This window comes from Gopherus flavomarginatus, chromosome 2 (genome assembly GCF_025201925.1).
Source record: "Gopherus flavomarginatus isolate rGopFla2 chromosome 2, rGopFla2.mat.asm, whole genome shotgun sequence".
NCBI lineage: Eukaryota > Metazoa > Chordata > Testudines > Testudinidae > Gopherus > Gopherus flavomarginatus.
Window position 1 is genome coordinate 300,305,145 of NC_066618.1, and position 19,095 is coordinate 300,324,239.

The 19,095-nt window shown below is 61.1% G+C and overlaps 2 protein-coding genes across 4 annotated transcripts in view; one reads left to right on the plus strand and one right to left on the minus strand.

Annotated features, from left to right (window-relative positions):
- The window catches only part of VPS28 (VPS28 subunit of ESCRT-I), a 122,149-nt gene that overhangs the window by 78,750 nt on the left and 24,304 nt on the right, over positions 1-19,095 (minus strand). The gene's annotated exons all lie outside the window — the stretch shown is intronic.
- CPSF1 (cleavage and polyadenylation specific factor 1) overlaps positions 3,150-19,095 on the plus strand; it is a 77,650-nt gene continuing 61,704 nt past the window's right edge. For 2 of the 3 annotated variants that reach the window (XM_050939332.1, XM_050939331.1), the window contains exons 1-11: positions 3,150-3,253; positions 4,485-4,654; positions 8,602-8,629; positions 10,386-10,528; positions 10,998-11,078; positions 11,867-12,018; positions 12,817-12,963; positions 13,637-13,776; positions 15,201-15,311; positions 16,588-16,681; positions 17,564-17,651. In XM_050939332.1, the coding sequence (XP_050795289.1) occupies positions 4,511-4,654; positions 8,602-8,629; positions 10,386-10,528; positions 10,998-11,078; positions 11,867-12,018; positions 12,817-12,963; positions 13,637-13,776; positions 15,201-15,311; positions 16,588-16,681; positions 17,564-17,651 (1,128 nt within the window). In that variant the 5' untranslated portion in view covers positions 3,150-3,253; positions 4,485-4,510. The remainder of the gene's footprint in view (positions 3,254-4,484; positions 4,655-8,601; positions 8,630-10,385; positions 10,529-10,997; positions 11,079-11,866; positions 12,019-12,816; positions 12,964-13,636; positions 13,777-15,200; positions 15,312-16,587; positions 16,682-17,563; positions 17,652-19,095) is intronic. The other variant, XM_050939334.1, reaches the window with a different exon arrangement.

Below are 19,095 nucleotides of genomic sequence, written 5' to 3' on the forward strand. Positions count from 1 at the left end.
GGAGGGGCTCTGTGGGGGTATGCGGATACACAGGGGTCGTTGGGGGATTGGGTGTGGGGGGAGGGGCTCTGTTGGGAGCTCTGTGGGGGGATGCGGATGCACAGGGGGGATTCGGGTGCGGGGTCAGGGGGCTCTGTGGCAGGGCCGGCTTTAGGAAGTGCGGGGCCCAATTCGAACACTTTCGGCGGGGCCCTGGCAGGACTTAAAAAGAAAAAAGTGTAAAAAAAAGCCTTCCATTTCTTCCATGTATTATTTACTTTCCATAACTAAATAAATAATAAAATTGTATATTATGTACATTGCATCGTATATGCTGTTGATTGGTTATTAATGACTGCCGTTTCACGTGTAGGTCCACGCCACTCCCTGGGGGTGTGCACGTGTGGGTCCCCGCTGCTTCCTGTCCCCCTCACTGAAGCAGGTGTGCAGGGTTACTGCCCTGGGAACTGCAGGGCAGCAGTGGACATGGGGCTGGTTCAAGGCAGGGCAGGGGCTGACTGGAGGTAGGGTCTGGCTGCAGGCAGGGCAAGGGGTGCGGGGCTGGCTGGAGACAGGGGAGTGTGGGGCGGGCTGGCTTCAGGCAGGGCCACAGGGGGGTGCAACAGGGGTTGGCAGGGCTGGAGACAGGAGTATGAGACTGGCTGGCTTCAGGCAGGGGGTGCAGCAGGGGTTGGCTGGAGACAGGGCAGGGCGGGCAGTGCAGGGCTGGTGCGGGCAGGGGTGTGTGGCAGGGGTTGGTTGGAGACAAGGCAGGGGGGTTGGTAGGGGCTGGCTGTGGGCATGGGGTGCAGAGCTGGCTGCAGGCAGTGGGGGGCGGGGCTGGGGCGGGCAGGGCAGGGGATGCAGCAGAGGCAGCTGGAGCCCTGGCCCTTTAAATAGCCCCCAAGCCTCCCACTATCCCAGGGCTCTGGGGGCTATTTAAAGGACCTGGAGCTCCAGCCGGGGTCACGGGACTTACCACGCTCCGGCCGGACTCCCCTCCTTCTACCTCGCCCCGGACCTTTTAAATAGCCATGGAAGCCCTGGGGAATGCATGGGGGCGGTGGGGCTCCGGCAGCTATTTAAAGGACCGGGGTGGCAGAGGCATCTGGAGCCCTGGCCCTTTGAATAGCCCCCAGAGCCCCCCTCTACCCCAGGGCTCTGGGGGCTATTTAAAGGACCTGGAGCTCCAGCCGGGGGCACGGGACTTACTATGCTCCGGCCGGAGCTCCAACCAGGGCCACGGGACTTACCACGCTCTGGCCAGAGCTCCAGCCAGGAGAGCGGGGCCGCGGGGCTCGTCGCGCTCCGGCTGGAGCTCCAGCCGGGAGAGCAGGGCCGCGGGGCTCGTCGCGCTCCAGCCAGAGCTCCAGCCGGGAGAGCGGGGCCGTGGGGCTCGTCGTGCTCCGGCCGGAGCTCCAGCCGGGAGAGCGGGGCCGCGGGGCTCGTCGCGCTCCAGCCAGAGCTCTAGCTGAGAGAGTGGGGCTGTGGGACAGCCACGCTCCCGCCGGCGCTTTGGTCAGGGGAGCAGGGCCATGGAAGACCCCGGAGCAGACCGCAACCGGGGTAAGTAAAAAAATTTAAAAGGCACCTAAAGCGCGGGGCCCTCTTAGCCGCGGGGCCCGATTCCCAGGAATCGGGCGAATCGGCCTAAAGCCGGCCCTACACTGGGGGGGGGGGGGGATGCGGATGCACAGGGGTCGTTGGGGGATTTGGGTGTGGGGGGCTCTGTGGGGGGATGTGGATGCACAGGGGTCGTTGGGGCATTCGGGGGTGGGGGGCTCTGTGGGGGGATGCGGTGCACAGGGGTCGTTGGGGGATTCGGGTGTGGGGGGAGGGGCTCTGTTGGGGGCTCTGTGGGAGGATGTGGATGCACAGGGGTCGTTGGGGCATTCGGGGGTGGGGGACTCTGTGGGGGGATGCGGATGTACAGGGGTTGTTGGGGGATTCGGGTGTGGGGGGCTCTGTGGGTGGATGTGGATATACAGGGGTCGTTGGGGGATTCGGGGGTGGGGGGGCTCTGTGGGGGGATGCGGATGCACAGGGCTCGTTGGGGGATTCGGATGTGGGGGGCTCTGTGGGAGGGGATGCGGATGCACAGGGGTCGTTGGGGGATTCGGGATGGGGTGAGGGGCTCTGTGGGGGGATGCGGATACACAGGGGTCGTTGGGGGATTCGGGGGTGGGGGGGCTTTGTGGGGGGGTCGGATGCACAGGGGTCGTTGGGGGATTCGGGTGTGGGGGGCTCTGTGGGGGGGATGCGGATGCACAGCAGTCGTTGGGGGATTCGGGGTTGGGGGGCTCTGTGGGGGGATGCGGATACACAGGGGTTGTTGGGGGATTCGGGTGTGGGGGGCTCTGTGGGGGGATGCGGATACACAGGGGTCGTTGGGGGATTCGGGTGTGGGGGGAGGGGGCTCTGTGGGGGGATGTGGATGCACAGGGGTCGTTGGGGGATTGAGCTGTGGGTGGAGGGGACTCTGGGGGGGGCTCCGGATGCACAGGGCTCGGTGTGGGGTGTGGGGCCCTGTGGGGGGATGTGGATGCACTGGGCTCGTTGGGGGATTGGGGTGTGGGCGGAGGGGCTCTGTGGGGGGATGTGGATGCACTGGGCTCATTGGGGGATTCGGGTGTGGGGTGGGGGGCTCTGTGGGGGGCGGCGGATGCACAGGGCTCGGTGTGGGGTGGGGGGCTCTGTGGGGGGCGGCGGATGCACAGGGCTCGGTGTGGGGTGGGGGGCTCTGTGGGGGAATGTGGATGCACAGGGGTCGTTGGGGGATTGGGGTGTGGGGTGACGGGGCTCTGTGGGGGGATGTGGATGCACTGGGCTCGTTGGGGGATTGGGGTGTGGGGGGAGGGGCTCTGTGGGGGGCCCTGTGGGGGGCTCTGGATGCCCAGGGGTGGTAGGGGGCGGGGACCGTGCAGGGGTCCAGCTGAAGGCGGTCGGGGCTCAGCGGGGGTGTCCGGGTGCTGGGGGCGCTTAGCAGGGGGGGTCCGGCCCCCGCCCGACTCTGCCCCCAGCTCCTGGGCAGCGCGCGCCTCGCCCTAGCGCTGGGTACTGGGTTCGAACCCCGCCAGAGGGGCGGCGCAGGCGCAGTCCACCTCCTCGGGGGGCGGGGGGGGGAGGCTGGCCAGCCCCGGCTCTATGGTCCCGGGTAGCCCCGCCCCCTCGCGGCGCTCTAGCTCTGACGTCGCTGCTCTCTATGGTTCCCTCAGCCCGGCCGCGGGACCCGGCGCTTCCGGCGGCTGCATGAGGCGAGGGGGGGTCCGGGCAGGTGAGGGACCCGGGGCGGGGGGGACCCGGAGGGCTCCCTGAGGGGAGGCCGGGTTTGAGCGCGTCCGTGGGGAGGAGACTCGGGGGGGGGGCGGTGCCCTGGGGGGGTCCCTGGGGGAGATGAGGGGGGAGCCAGGGGACTGGGGGGGGCGGTGCCCTGGGGTGTGTGTGGGGGGGTCCCTGGGGGAGATGAGGGGGGAGCCAGGGGGGAGCCAGGGGTGGGGAGGGGACTCGGGGGGGGGCGATGCCCTGGGGTGGGTGTGGGGGGGTCCCTGGGGGAGATGAGGGGGGAGCCAGGGGTGGGGAGGGGACTCGGGGGGGGGATGCCCTGGGGGGGGTGTGGGGGGGTCCCTGGGGGAGATGAGGGGGGAGCCAGGGGTGGGGAGGGGACTCGGGGGGGGATGCCCTGGGGGGGGTGTGGGGGGGTCCCTGGGGGAGATGAGGGGGGAGCCAGGGGTGGGGAGGGGACTCGGGGGGGGATGCCCTGGGGGGGGTGTGGGGGGTCCCTGGGGGAGATGAGGGGGGAGCCAGGGGTGGGGAGGGGACTCGGGGGGGGGCGATGCCCTGGGGGGGGGTCCCTGGGGGAGATGAGGGGGGAGCCAGGGGTGGGGAGGGGACTCGGGGGGGGCGATCCCTGGGGGAGATGAGGGGGGAGCCAGGGGTGGGGAGGGCTCCCTTGCTCTATTGTTCACAGCCAGAGCCACTGGGATCTGCTGTGACTCCGGGGCGAGCGCAGGTTGCCGGCCAGTATTGCCCCCCTCCCCCCCCGTGTCCTGGGCCCCAGGGAAGGCATGTGGGGCTGTGTCCTGGGGTTGGGCCCTGCAGCCAGGGGTTAACAGCCCCCCTCGTTCTGCCCCAGCATCAGGCTCTGACTGGGGCTGGGAGATTCCTTGGCTAAGGTGGTGAGGAGGTTTTCCTTTGACACAGGACTCGAATCTCGCTTGAGGACATTGACCGCGTAATGTCTTCAGCCCAAGCGCCAGTGACTCCCCCAGAGGAGCAGGGTGAAGATGTTCCCTGGGGGAAACATGTACCTCATGGTTGGCCGGCTGCCAAGGCAGGGCCTGTCTTATGGCCAAGGACCTGGTGTGCCCAGGGGAGAGGGATTGGTCTCTGGGATGTCTCACCATCTTGCAGGGCCAGGGACAGCAGTGGTCTCTCTGGGAACCCTTGGCTTATCAGTGGGTCTCACAGCTGATTTGTCTTTCTCTTTCCTTTGTGTCCCTGGGCAGGTTGATGGCCTTGACGTTCCCCAGGGATGTATGCAGTGTACAGACAAGCCCACCCCCCAACGGGGGTGGAGTTCTCCATGTACTGCAACTTCTTCTCCAACGCGGAGCGCAACCTGGTAGTGGCAGGAACATCTCAGCTCTATGTGTACAGGCTCAACCATGACTCAGAGGTACCTTGTCCTCTCACCAAACCGTCCAGCAATCCCACCCAGCCCTCTGTGTCTTTCTGTGCTGCAGCTGTTTCTACAGATCCTATCTATGTGCGTCTATGGGTTGCCTGTGATACCAGGGACAGGACTGAGTGACTCAGGGGGTCCCTTACAGTCCTGTGTTCCTAACTCAAATCCAATTTGTGTTTTAATCAAATTAAAGCATTATAGTTTTAGACCCCTGGGTCCTCAGAACTAATTCTCCTCTGAGTGGAGGTGCAAAACCATAAAAACTTTGGACGCCTTCCAGGAAATTTCTTTCATAAATTACAAAGGAAAGAGGAAATCTGGAACTGTGTTTGTAAATTATTATTATTGTTTATTACTTGTATTTCCATAGTGCCTAGGAGCCTTAGTCATGGACCAGGACCCCCCTGTGCTAGGGGCTGTACAAACAACAAAAATGCAGCTCCTGTCTCAGTAAGCATCCTATCTGAGTATAAGGCAAGATACAACAGACAGGCAGGAGAGTGCAAGGAAGCACTGAGACGGTATTGTTGAGCATGGTGGGCTGTGGTCTCAGCCCACCAGCAGCCTAACTGTTAAGATTTTTGTAGGTCTCACAGCAAAGGAGACTTTTGAGGAGGGTTTTGAAGGAGGGTGCTGAGGCAGTGTTGTGGATGTTTACAGCAAGCGCCTCCCAAGTGTGAGGGGCAGCAGGGCAGAAAACACAAAAGAATTTGTTTGAAAATTACTCCTGAGGGAATTCTGCACCAAAAACATTAAAATTCTGTGCATGATATTTTAAAATTCTGCATATTTTATTTGTCAATAAATGTGGAGGCTCCATCATGGCAGTGGGGAGCACAGGCCGCTGGCTGCACTGAGGTGGGAAATTCCCCTGCAGTGCCCCCCACCCGATACAGATATGGCAATGGGGCTGCACCTGACCCTGTTATAGTGCAAGGGCCAGACCTGCCCCAGAAACACCCTGGGGCCCTGCCCCTCCTATTCCTGAGGGCATTCTGTGCCAAAAATATAAAAATTCTGTGCACAATATTTTAAAATTCTGCAAATTATATTTATCAAATAAATGTGGAGGCTCCAACAGAGCACTGAGGAGCACAGGCCACTGGCTGCATAGAGGTTCCCCCTGGGACATGGACTCAGTGGTGAGGCTGCACCCAACCCTGACACAGTGCAAGGACCAGGCCTGCCCAAGAAACACTCCAGGGATGTGCCCCTCTGTGCCAAGTATACCAGGTGCGGGCAGGCAGGCTCAGCAAGGCAGGACCGTAGTGTGGGGGGATCCAGGTGTGGGTTGAGATGGTTCTGTGTGGGGCAATTTGGGTGCGGATAGCCCAGTGGGGGGAGGCAGGTGTGGGGGGATCTGGATGCACAAGGGCTTGGTGGGGTGGGGTTCCTGGGTGCAATGGTAATGGGACTCTGCAGCGGGGGAGCTGGGTGTGGGAGGAATAGAGCTTGGCTGGAGGGTATGGGAGGCTCAGTGGAGGGTCTAGATGCAACTGATTGGGGCTCAGTGGGGTGGGGATCTGGGTGTGGGTGGCTTGTAAGGGTGGTCTAGGTGCAGGGGGAGTGGGGCTCATCGAGTGAGGAGAGGTCTGAGTGTGGGAGTATGAAGCTCAGCGGGAGGGTCTGGGTATGAGGGGGTCTGGATGCACAGCAGATGGGAGAGCAGCTCCCTGCACAGGGATCCCACCCCTTGCAGCTGAGGAGCGATGGGTGCAGGAAGTGGGGGAGGGAAGTTTGTAGAGCTTCCTTCAGCCAGGGGAGAAATCGGGGGGTGGGTCTGATCCAGCCCCGGAAGCCGTGCAGGGGAAGAGGAAGTCCCGTCCTCTCCAGTCCAGCTGAGACTAGCAGCTAAGCCCGGCACAGGGTAGCAGCCACCAGCTGGGTCTTCCCCAGTCCTGCATCCTGCCTCACAGTGATTTACCTCTCTGCTGGTTGCCCTGGGACCCCAAAACATACTGCTGGGGAGGGTCACATGACCACTCTTGTGGCTTCTCTTTGCTTCCCTGTCAGAAAGTCATTTTTCTGCAGGGAAGCAAAGAAATCTGGGGGGGGACATAAATTCTGCACATGTGCAGTGATGCAGAATTCCCCCAGGAGTACCCTCCTCACCAGACGCACCAAGATAGCAAACAAGAGGGACAGAGTCTCATATGCACATCCAGCCCTGGCCCCCGATCCAGGTATGGGGCACACAGGCTCAGCCCAGCAGGTTCCAAGTGTTGAGAGGCTTAGTGTGGGGTGAGAGGATTCTGTGCGGGGCAATCTGGGTGCGGGTGGCTTGGTCGGGAGTCCAGGTGTGTGGGAGATTTGGATGCACAGGGTCTCCTCGGGGAGTTCCAGGTGAAAGGGGAATAGGACTCTGCATGGGGATCCAGATGAAGGTGGATGGGGGTCTGGGTCTGTGTGTGGGGGCTTGTTGGGGTGGAGTTTTGAGTGTGGGGGACTCAGTGTGGGATGGTCTGTGTGCAGGAATGGGGAACCACATGCAGAGGGGAGGAGCTCGGCACAGGTCTGGACGTAGAAGGGGTGGTGCTTGGAGAGGTGTGGTGGGGTACAGGGAGTGGGGCTCAGTGTGGTGTACTCTGGGTGCAGGGGAACTCCAGATGCAGGGGGTGAGGCTCAGTGGAGTGGAGCTTGGTGGGGGGGGAGCGTTCTAGATGTGGGCAGGGTGAGGTTTGGCAGGGGTTCTGGGTATGGGGGTTCTGGATACACAAGGGTTGGACAAACTAGGGAGCAGCTCCCTGTACAATGAACCCTCCCCTGCGACTGAGGAGCAATGTGGGCAGGAAGTGGGCGGGGAGGTGCAGAGCTTTCTGCAGCTGGGGGAGGTTTCTGGGAGTGGATTGGCCCCGGCTGCTCTTTGCAGGGGAAGAGAGAGTCTTGTCCTTCCCAACCCAGCTGGGACTAGCAGCTGAGCCTGGTGCAGGGTGTCCCAGCCCCTCAGTGATTCCCTCTCCGCTGGCTGCTCTGGGCACCCAAAACAACACACCCAGGCTGCTGGGGAGGAGCGTGTGACTGCTCTTGTGGTTTCCCCATCAGAAAGGCATTTTTCTGCAGGGAAGTGAAGAAATCTGTGGGGAACATGAATTCTGCGCACGTGTAGTGGTGCAAAATTCCCCCCAACAGTGAGAGATCTGGCCGTTCAAAGTGACAGGATAGGATATGAGTGGAGCAAGGCCAGAGAGAAGGAGGTTGTAGTAATCAAGATACAAGCTGATGAGAGCCCACACAAGTGTTTTAGCAGCATGGATGGATAGAGAAGGCAGATCTTAGAGAGAGAATCTGTGGGACTTAGACAGAGACTAGATGGAGAACCTAGAGAGGTGCTTGTGTTTGGGTGAGCTCGGTTAGCCTGGGTTACTAGAGTACTTAGCACTTGTATCAATTCTTATTTTCAAAGGGGTTTAGATTCACGGAGGGTAGGGATAGCTCAGTGGTTTGAGCATTGGCCTGCTAAACCCAGGTTTGTGAGCTCAATCCGTGAGGGGGCCATTTAGGGATCTGGGGCAAAAATCTGTCTGGGGCGTGGTCCTACTTTGAGCAGGGGGTTGGACTAGATACCTCTGAGGTCCCTTCCAACCCTGAGATTCTATGTGCCTGGGGGCTGGGGCTTGTGGGTCAGGCTTGAGAGGCCTGGGCAGAGCCTGGGGGTGGGAGGGAAGCCCAGGAATAACAGGGGGATCTGCAGGCCAAGATTGAGGGGCAGCGGCAGAGCTGGGAGTGGGAGCTTCTATGTTCCTTGCCTGCTCTGGAGCTGCCCCTCTGAGTAAGACCAGAGCCCTTTGGCCTCAGGAGCACTCATGTCATTCTGTCATTGAAGTGAGAGATGCCTTGGCCACTTGCCCCAGAGGAGGGCAGCAGCTGCCTCGGCTGGGCTCGCTGGGCCCAGGCTGTCTGAGTGCAGCTACTGATGCAGCTCTTTCTCTTCCTTTCAGCCCTCCACTAAAGGAGACAGGAACACAGGTACGTGGGACCGGGGCCAGTCTGGGCTCTGCTGCAGCTCCTGGGATTGCCCTGGGGCGGGGTTGGAATGTGTGGGGGGAGAGCAGGGAGGGATGGAACCCAGGACAGCCTCTGTTTCGAGCTGGTGGAAGTAGAATCCAAGCCACACTTGGTGTGAGTCTGGAAGGTCTTTGGGTCACAGCTGCTGTGGAAATGCTGGTGCCTCCACGGTTTTCTCTGGCACTGACTCAGTAGCAGCCCCCCCTTCCATGCACCAGGGGCTGGCACTTGCCCTCCCCTTCATGAGCTGCAGCTGGACTCTGAGAGCTGGGAAATCTCCATGGGCAGCATCTCCTTGGGGCCTTCTTTCAGAAACCTCCTGTCAGCCACTTACACGTTGGCTGTCATTGACTCACAGGTCGTGCCCACTCGTGGCCCCATGTGGGGGGCCCCTTTCAGTGCAACAGCTCTTCTCGGGGGGCCACTCTCTCTCGGGGTCAGGCCCCTCCACCTCCTGGAGCTGCACCTCTCTGAGCCTTAGCACATCTGTCTCTCGCCGTGGGCCCCCTCAGGGAGTCCCCTCGCTCTGGACCCCTTGGGCCTCCTCACCCCCGAAGGGGTTGATACCCCACTCCCCCTGTTCTCTTGTCCGGAGTGACTCTCAGCCAGCGTAAAACAGGACGGTTTCTTGAGAGTTGAACACAGCACAGGAAACTCTCCGGGCCTCAGGCCTGGCCTCCCTCAGCCCAGCACATCACGGTCCCCCTGTAGCCAGGTGGGCTCTGCCTGCTCCCCATCTCCAGCCCCAAGCCCCACTACTTCACAGCTGGGCCTCCAATATCCCCAGCCCCAAGCACCGCCTCTGTCCATTATCTTCTCTCCAGGTAAACAGGGTCATAAACAGGAAGGCCTGGGTCTCCTCTCCTCTCAGCCCTCCTCTGGCTGGAACCAGCTGGGCAGGTCACCGGGGTCCTCTCTTCGCAACCCATTGTCCTCCCACTGGCCAGAACCGGCTGTGACTCCTGAGCTGGGCCTCCAGGTCACCAGTCGCTGGGGTCTCCATCCTCCAGGCCATCGGCCAGGGTCCCAAGTTCCCTCTCTGGTCCTGTGTAACAACAAACTTCCTCTCTCCTCACCTTGTTAAACCAGTAACCCCTGGGGACACTGAGTCCCACTCCCTCTGCATGCAACCTACTGGAAAACACACAAAACCCAAGAAAACTCCCCACATTGTCACATTGGCGTCGGTCACTATGTCCCTGCCTGCTAACCTCCCCACTGGGGCAGGCCTTCGAACGGGAGTCCCCAGGAATAAGAAATGCGAGTCGTGCAATTCTGCAGCTCCTGGCTCTCTGCCCTAGGCCTGTCTCCATCTGCCTCTGTCAGCCCCAAGAGTGACCAGCAGCTGGCAAGGAAAGAGAAAGTGTGAAATCTGGCTGACTTGGCTAATGTGTGTATGTGGGGGGCTGAGGGGAGTGATCCCCGGGAGGGAGAGAAGTTCCGTGGGGGGAACATGGAGTAATTCCCAGCACTGCAGCAGTCGCTGGGGAAAGGCCGTGGCCCAGCGAGGTGGTCGCACTGGGGCTGGAAGGAGGGCTTATGAGTGGATTGAGAGGGGACAGTGCGGCGTGACTATCTGGGGGTGCTTCGTGCCGGTGAGATGTGTGAGGCCACTGACTCCTCTCCACCGGGCGGGGGTGGAAATGGGTCAGGCGGAGCCCAGGGGCAGGGCCCAGCCCCAGAGCCTCGGCCTCTCACTCACCCTCTGTCTTGCTAGCCCATGCAGAGGGCAAAGGCCACAAGGAGAAGTTGGAGCTGGTGGCCTCTTTCTCCTTCTTTGGGAATGTCATGTCCATGGCCAGCGTGCAGCTGGCGGGAGCCAAGAGGGACGCTCTGCTGCTCAGCTTCAAGGATGCCAAGGTAACTTTTGGAGTGGTGAGTGGAGGGGGAGGCAGGCTCCTACAATGGATCAGCAGCTACATGCACCCCCTCAGTCCAGCGGTGGGAGAGGTTAGATCCAGCCCCAGTTCAGAGGCCTGGGGCTGGTGTAGCTGGGGGCTGCAGGTCTGGAGTGAGGGGCAGTGGTGGGTCAGGCCTGGGATGAGGGGCAGAGGCATGGGGAGTAGCTTGGTGAGCTTCAGGACAGTGCTGGGTAGTGTCTCGGGTGCTGTTCTTTAGTCCCTCCAAGGGGCTGGCTGAACTCAGCGGGCCCTGTCCTGTGCTGTGTGCAGGATAGCCGTGGCACTCCTCCCAGGAGGTGGCTGCATTTCAGGGCTGGGCGAAGTGCTCCCTGCAGGCCTTTGAAGTCCGTGGAGATGCCGTATACGTGGATGGTGCCTGCCTGAACCGAGGGGCGCTATCTCTTTACCCACTTTCTCCTCCTCCGTAGCTCTCGGTGGTGGAATACGACCCTGGCACCCATGACCTGAAGACCCTCTCCCTCCATTACTTTGAGGAGCCTGAGCTAAAGGTCGGTCCTTGCGTGCTGGCTGTGGGGGTCAGCACCTTCCTGTTCCCGCTGCAGCACAGAGGCAGCTTTGGGGGTTGTTCTGGTGGCAACCACTAGCCCTGCCCACTCAGTGCTGTGAGCTCTGTGCTCCTTCCTGTCTCGACAGCCCTGCCAAAGGGGTGGGTGTGAAAAATGGCCAGGAAAGGGCCCAGTCCAGGTGTTTGAGCAGGTGGCTGATCCGTGGGGCCGGCTGTTCTCCTTAGCCCCCTCGTAGCCGAAGGCTGCTGCGTGTCAGTCTCGGTGCTGGGGTGTCTGAAAGGAGGAGGCTGAGCTGTGCTGAGGCTATTGGGGCGAGCGCCTCTGGGCCTAACCTCACAGGAGACGTGGGAGATGGCCCAGCTCCAGGAGGAGGGGCAGGTCCCCTCCCCCAGCACGGCTCTGCCACCATGCCCGCCGATGATCCAGTCTGAGTCTGAGCCACCACTGTGGCCTGAGACCCTCTGCCATGTATCTGAATGGAGCCTGCCTGTGTTCCCCCGTCTGAGACCACTGCTTGGGCTTCCCAGAGCTAGAGGGGGAGTGAGGAGTGAGATCCAGGAGGTCAATGCCCCGGGTCCCAGCGAGCGCCAGGGCAGGCCTGTGCTGTCTGGCTGGGTTGCCTGAAGGAGACCTGCCATTCAAGGTGGCTGTGGGGGCTGATGAAGCTCAGCGGCGGGGGCTCCATCGCGGGCTGCCCTGGGTTGGCATGTTTGCTCCTGGGCCCTGGCGAGGCTGGGGTGGCTCATTCTCTGTGCTGTGTGTGCTCCCAGGATGGCTTTGTGCAGAACGTTCACATCCCCAAGGTGCGGGTGGACCCGGACGGGCGCTGTGCGGTCATGCTGATCTATGGCACGCGCCTGGTGGTGCTGCCTTTCCGGAGAGAGACCCTGACGGACGAGCATGAGGGGGTCATGGGAGAGGGGTAAGGCCCCAGAGCTAGCCCCGGCTGAACTCCCCCTGCACTGGTGGGCACAGGGTGAGAGCCCCTTGTCCCATTCCAAAGCTGGCAGCGTTCCCAGCTCCCTGCTGGCTCACGGGATCCCCTCATTCCGCTCGCCACCTGGCTTCCCTGCACTTGAGCTCTGCAACAGCCCGCTCCCAGCTCTCACCCGCAGGGCGCCTCGGGCTGCACTCGGCACTTGGTGAAGTTGGCCACCGGAGTCATGTGTTTGGGGGTGGAAAAGGCAAGAGGGTGATGGGATCTGAAAGCCCAGGATCTCTCCCTGGAAGGAGGGGGGTGCACTTTGGCTGGGCCATTCCCAGTGCTGGCTGGGCCAGGAAATGTGCCAGAACCGGTGTGAGAATAGGCAGGGAATCCTGTGGTTTGGTGCGGGCGGGACGCTGCTGCATGAACTGAGCCAGCCATCTCCTGCAGGGTGCAGATGCCCAGCAGCGGATATGCCCAGGGGGCCATGTTGGCAGTGTGCCGGGGGTCCAGTGCGTGTGTAAAGAGTTGATTACCTGCGGGCTGCAGACATCAGCGTGCAGTGCTCCGTCTGGAGCGGCGCTGCCATGCCTCTCTGGTCAAGGAGCTGCGACCTGTATTCCTCACAGGCCTCGCTCCCCCTCAGAGGAGGGAGCTGCCATCCCGGGAGCTGCCTGGAGGCTGTGAGGAAGGTGCCGTGGGGTTGGCTGGGTCAGAGGGGGGCCGCCTGCTAGGCTCGGCCTCCCAGACTCTGTGTGTGACGGTGTTTTCCCTCCTCTCCCCGCCCCATTGCAGCCAGAAATCGAGTTTCCTGCCCAGCTATATCATTGATGTCCGGGAGCTGGACGAGAAGCTGCTCAACATCATCGACATGCAGTTCCTGTATGGCTACTATGAGCCCACCCTGCTCATCCTGTTCGAGCCCAACCAGACCTGGCCTGGGTACGTCCCTCCCACCCCCCTGGGCTGCTGCCAGCTTGGAGTCCCGGCCAGCCCACTGTGGGCACCATGCAAGGCTGGGCCTGCTCGGTGCTGAATGAAGGCACTGGAGGGCGACTCGGCAGGGGGTGCTCTGCTCTGAGTTGGTGCTTCGGGGGGCGCGGTGCTACTTCTCATTGGGGGGGAGGGGGCGGGAACGATTTCTGTTTGCAGGTGGCTCCGGGCAGCCAGGGGTGGCTGGTGCAACCCCTGCGGAGCTGGAGTGTGGGCCAATCCCAGCGAGTGCCGCGGCACAGCTTGCTGCCCGGCACAGACCTGCAGCACTGGGGTACCCCTCCTGGGAGGAGGGGCAGCATGGAGGGGCTGGGGTGGTGGCACAAACCTCATGGGACCCAGCAGGGGAGACCGTTCTGCAGAGGTGAGTTGAGCCGCAGCAGAGACAGATACAGTCACTGGGAAAACGGAGGATGTGGGGGTTGGTGGGGAGCACGTGACCAGTGATACTGAAGCACAGGGCACCCAGCTTTCTGGGGGAGACCCCACCCCAACTGTTCTCTCCTTCCACCCACTTTCCCTGTCATCTGTCTCTGCTGCGGCCTGTCCCGCTCCGGGCTCCCTGAGCAGGCCTGGGGGTGGAGCGTACGCGAGCTGCTGTCTCTCCTTCCCCTCGGTGCAGGCGGGTGGCTGTGCGCCAGGACACATGCAGCATTGTGGCCATCTCTCTGAACATCATGCAGAAGGTCCATCCGGTCATCTGGTCCCTCAGCAACCTGCCCTTCGACTGCACGCAGGCCCTGGCTGTGCCCAAGCCAATAGGTGAGACGAGCGTCTGCTTCCCAGGTGTGGGGTGTGACCTGGTGGCTAGAGCGTGAGACTAGCCTGACTCCTGGGCTCGGTCCCCTCTCCGCTGCTGACCCTTTATGGCCTTGGCCAAGTCGCTCAGCCTCTTCGAGACTCTGTAAGGCGAGTCCGGTGGTTGCCTACCCCGGGGCTTGGACGGTGGTGTGGGGCTTTGCCTGGGGTGTATCGGGTGGTGGGTAAGTGCATTATCGTAGCATTATTCCCGCCTCGCAGATTGGGCCAGCTCAGAGTCCGCCCGACACTCGCCATCCGTACGGAGAGAATGGCACCAGCTGTGTGGGGCACTCGCTCCCCTGGAGCGCGATATGAGGGGGCTGAGGGTGGAGCTAAAGGAGCCTCATTTCCTCCCAGCTTCCTCTCTGACCATCTGCTGTCCCTGGAGCTCAGACGTGAGCCTGTGTTAGCAGCCCCCTCAGGGTTGGTTCAGAGAGACCCCTCGGTTCTGAGAGGAAGGAGTCATACCCAGCCCGTTCCCCAGTAACTGGTGCCGTGAGCTCTGCAAATCCTTCCTTGCCCAGCCCCAGGGGAAGAGTTTAAAGCAGGGCAAGGATCTAATTTACCCACCACCGGAATCCACCCTGGTTTGGCCAAGTGGGAGGGTGCCTGGGGGTGCCTTGTGCAGTGTCCTATGAGCGAGAGCTCTGGTGCTTTCCCCTGCGCAGTGTCCTTCCCTGGCTCTGCATGGGTCCCAGGGGAGCTGATCCGCTCACGCTGGGGAACATGAGCCCGAGTCCTGACAAGCCTGCTCCGAAGAATGGGCTGAACTGCAGGTCTAGTGAGGGGCGCTCTGGTCCGGGGTCCGGAGCCCTTTGCCTCCAGCTCACTGCACCCAGGCTGGCCCAGAGAGCGGTGTGAGGCCGTGTGTGCAGTGAGTCCCTGGATGTTAGATGGGTTGGGATCTGAGTTACTACAGAGAATTCTTTCCTGGGTGCTGGCTGATGAATCTTGCTCACATGCTCAGGGTTTAGCTGATCGCCATATCTGGAGTCAGGAAGGAATTTTCCTCCAGGGCAGATTGGCAGAGGCCCTGGAGGTTTTTCGCCCTCCTCTGCAGCGTGGGGCACGGGTCACTTGCTGGAGGATTCTCTGCAGCTTGAAGTCTTCAAACCACAATTTGAGGACTTCAATAACTCAGACACAGGTTAGGGGTTTGTTACAGGAGCGGGTGGGTGAGGTTCTGTGGCCTGCGTTGTGCAGGAGGTCAGACTAGATGATCATAATGGTCCCTTCTGACCTTAAAGTCTGAGTCTGAGTCTCATGCCAGCCGCCCACCCTGCAAACTGCCCTCCAGTCAGCACTCACATGTGGCTAGCATGGAGGAGCTGCCCTGCCCTGGTGTTCACGCCTCTGACGCTTACAGCTGGGCTCTCTCTCTCCAGGAGGCGTGGTGATCTTCGCGGTTAATTCTCTGCTGTATCTGAACCAGAGCGTCCCGCCGTACGGAGTGTCCCTCAACAGCCTGACCACTGGGACCACGGTGTTCCCCCTGCGTAAGCTGGCGTACCTTTCCTGCTCTTCGCGGCTCTCTGGGCTGCTGCCTGGCAGGGGATCGCTCCCTCTGTCCTGGGCCCGTCAGCATGGGACGGGCAGGTCTGTGGGCAGAGCTCAGGGGGCTGATGGGCACCAAGGTGGGGAGCTTGGCTGGGTGATCTTGGCCTGAGTGGGAGATGCCAACTGCCGAAGCGATGGCAGCGATGCTGTTGAGGGCTTGTTACTGACTCTGGCCTGGTTGGGAGCCAGGGTCTGAGCAATCGATGGCCACGGCACGTGTAGCCTGAAGAACGACCGTCCCTGGCCGTTCTGGGCGTGGGAAGATTGCTGCCAACAGCCTGTGAGGGGGCCTAGCTATGGGGCGGGAGGGTGGTGCTATAGTTTGGTGCATGTGAGATGAGCAGGGGCTCAGGCCAGCTCCCGCCAGCAGGAGCCTGCGTCCCAGCTAGCACCTGCATTGTCATCAGATGGGCCAGGCCTGAATGGCGACTCCACTGCCAGTTCTCCAGTGGCCCGTCCGGGTGCAGCTCGAGGCCTATGGGCAGGGGTGGGGGAAGATGTCCTGTTCCCTGAGTTCTCTGCTCCGAGACCTTTCCCCGGAACTGAATTCCCACCCACTGTCTGTAGCCGAGTGCCACACCCTCCTGCCCGACAGGTCCCTGCAGAGTGCTGCTTTTCCTGGCACGTCTGCACCAGGCTCCCCTGGGAAAGGGCCACGGGGAGAAGCGAGGACAGTAAAAGTGACCTGCCGTTGGTCCAACAGCTGTCAGGCTCAAGACGACTGAGCTCTGGTTGTGGGGCTGGGGGTGTGAACCTCCCCTCAGGACTCGGGGTCTGCTCCGATTGGAGGACCTGTTGTGGTGCCAGACATGCTTTGTGGGTGGTCGTTAGTCTGCAAGGGACCGGGGGGCTAGAGGGGCTTGCTCAGCTGGGGGGACTGCGGCAGTGCTGTGGGTTTCTAACACGTCCATAGGTGTGCTCCTTTGCCCTCCGATAGACCATTGCACCAGCGTGTGCCGGGGGGGCTGGGCCCCCTGCATTCATGGTGCCAGGGGCATGGGAGGGGCAGTGTTCAGAGCAGGGGGCTGCAGTGCAGGCGCAGCCTATAGGGTCGAGCAGGGCTTGGAGTGGTGCATGCTGGGACGTGTAGTCTGTGTGGGCCGTGCTTGCCGGTTAGCTTCCCCGGGGGTTGTGGTGGCGTGGCCGGCCGAGCTGGGCCGTGGGGCACCGTCGTGTCTCTGCACTGGCGCTGAGCGGGGCCCTCTCTCTCCACAGGCATTCAGGACGGAGTGAAGATCACGCTGGACTGTGCGCAGGCGGCGTTCATCTCCTACGACAAGATGGTGATCTCGCTGAAAGGAGGGGAGATGTAAGGCCCCAGCGGTGGCCCCGGGAGCTTGGCCCGACTCTCCTGTCCTTGCCTTCAGTAGCTGGGCCTGTCCCAGGGAGCTGGGGGCTTTGAGCTGCTGCTGTTCCCTCTAGCTCCTAGTTGGGGGGTGGGGGACGGACGGATTCTAAATAGCTAGGGTTTGAAAGGAGCCCGCCCTCTCTTCCTGGTGGGACGTCCCCGCCCGCCCCCCTCCAGCAGCTGCAGGTTCGTAGGAGCTGTAGGGGGTACCGGGGTCTAGGGCTAGAGTGGAAGCCTGGGAGGCAGGATTCCTGGGTCTGTTCATTTCTCAGTCCCTGCCCTGCATGCGCGTGAGGCAGGGATACTGGCAGTGGCCCTCTGCGTCGCAGGTGCTGCTGGGTGTCGAACCTGTGCACAGTGAGGCCAGCCCCTGAGAGGGAAGGGATGGGCGAAGGGCCATGGATGGGCTCCAGGGGACCCCAGGGGGGCGAGAGAGAACACGAGCGGCTAGGAGAACGGCCAGCAGGTGCCTTTGACTCTGACTCACTTTCCTGCCAGTCTCCACAGAGCCCCTCTGACCCTGACCCTGCACGGAGCTTTCACCCTGGTGCTCTTGCTGTGACTTCGCTGGCATGATCCGTGCCCGTGTCCCTGTGTGCTTCCCCCGCCTATGCCACCAGGACACGAGCTCTGATCTGCTGTGGAGCACGGCCCCTGGGCTGTGCCATGGGCGAGAGCTTGCCCGGGCCCCTCCCCAGGCTCCTGAGCCGTGCCCAGCTCCATGGCAGGATCTGATCGCGGAGGCCATCTCAGCAGCTCTGCAGAGCTTCCAGCTGGCCTAGAGCAGCCCTGCGGGGCCCGGGACAAGCTCCTGGCCTCACCACTCTCCCTGTCTCTCCTTAGCTACGTCCTGACCCTCATCACAGATGGGATGAGAAGCGTCCGCTCCTTCCATTTCGACAAGGCAGCAGCCAGCGTCCTCACCACCTGTGTAAGCCACTGAGCTGAGGAGGGGTCTCCCAGGGGGCCTGTCAAGGGGGTGCTAGTAATTGTCTGGGGACTCTCCTGGACCTGGCTAAGTGGGATCCCAGCTCTTGCCCTGTGCCAGGCTAGTGCCTTTCTCTCTGCCAGGGTAGCCGGGCTACAGAGACCTTCAGTGGGCAGATGGGAGCCATGGGGCTAAGTGCCGTGCTTCCTAGATCCCCGGCATGTGCCTGGGGATGAACTGGTGGCCCAATGGGGGGAGCAGGTGGGGGCATGCCATGTGGGTGGGACACTGCTGCCCAGAGCGATGCTGACTGCCCAAGGCCGGTCAGCGGGGCTGAGCCCGACTGGGCAGTCAGGAGGCTGCTGTGGGTCCCTTATGCACTAGCATAGTTGGGACCCTCCTTCCAGATGGTGCTGGGGTTGCCTCTCGCACTGAGGTTACCTCTCCGGGGGAGGGAACTCCAGTTGCTAGGAAAAGGCAGGTGTTAGTAATGGGAGATTGGATCATTAGAAACATAGATAGCTGGGTTTGCGAGGACCGGGAGAACCGTATGGTAACTTGCCTGCCTGGTGCGAAGGTTGCGGATCTCTCAAGGCATCTAGACAGACTTGTGTGTAGTGCTGGAGAGGAGCTGGTGGTCGTGGTACATGTAGGTACCAATGACATAGGGAAGGGTAGGAGAGATGTCCTGGAAGCCAGATTTAAGCTGTGAGAGAAGAGACTGAAGTCCAGGACCTCTATGGTGGCATTCTCAGAAATGCTCCCAGTTCCATGCGCGGGGCCAGGTAGACAGGCAGAGCTTCAGAGTCTCAATGCGTGGATGAGACGATGGTGTAGAGAGGAGGGGTTTACGTTCATTAGGAACTGGGAAACTTTTGGGATGGGAGGAGCCTGTACAGGAGAGATGGACTCCCCCTAAACCAAAGTGGAACCAGACTGCTGGCACTAAACATTAAAAAGGTTGTAGAGCAGTTTTTAAACTAGGAGATGGGGGAAAGCCGACTGCTGCAGAGGAGCATGTGGATCGGACACAGACTTCTCTTAGGGGAGAGTCTGATGATAGGGAATCTCCAGGTTATAGTCAGGAACAGAGGACGGAAGAGGATAATGTAAGGGCCGGATCAGATGATAAACAGTCACATAAAAAAGAATCTGGCACATCAGAAAAGGGCAGACAAATAAACAAGGACAAGTTTTTAAAGTGCTTGTACACAAATGCTAGAAGTCTAAATAATAAGATGGGTGAACTAGAGTGCCTTGTGATAAAGGAGGATATTGATATAATAGGCATCACAGAAACCTGCTGGACTGAGAACAATCAATGGGACACAATCATTTCGGGGTACAAAATATATCGGAAGGACAGAACAGGTCGTGCAGGGGGAGGAGTGGCACTATATGTGAAAGAAAATTAAATTCAAATGAAGTAAAAAATCTTAAGCGAGTC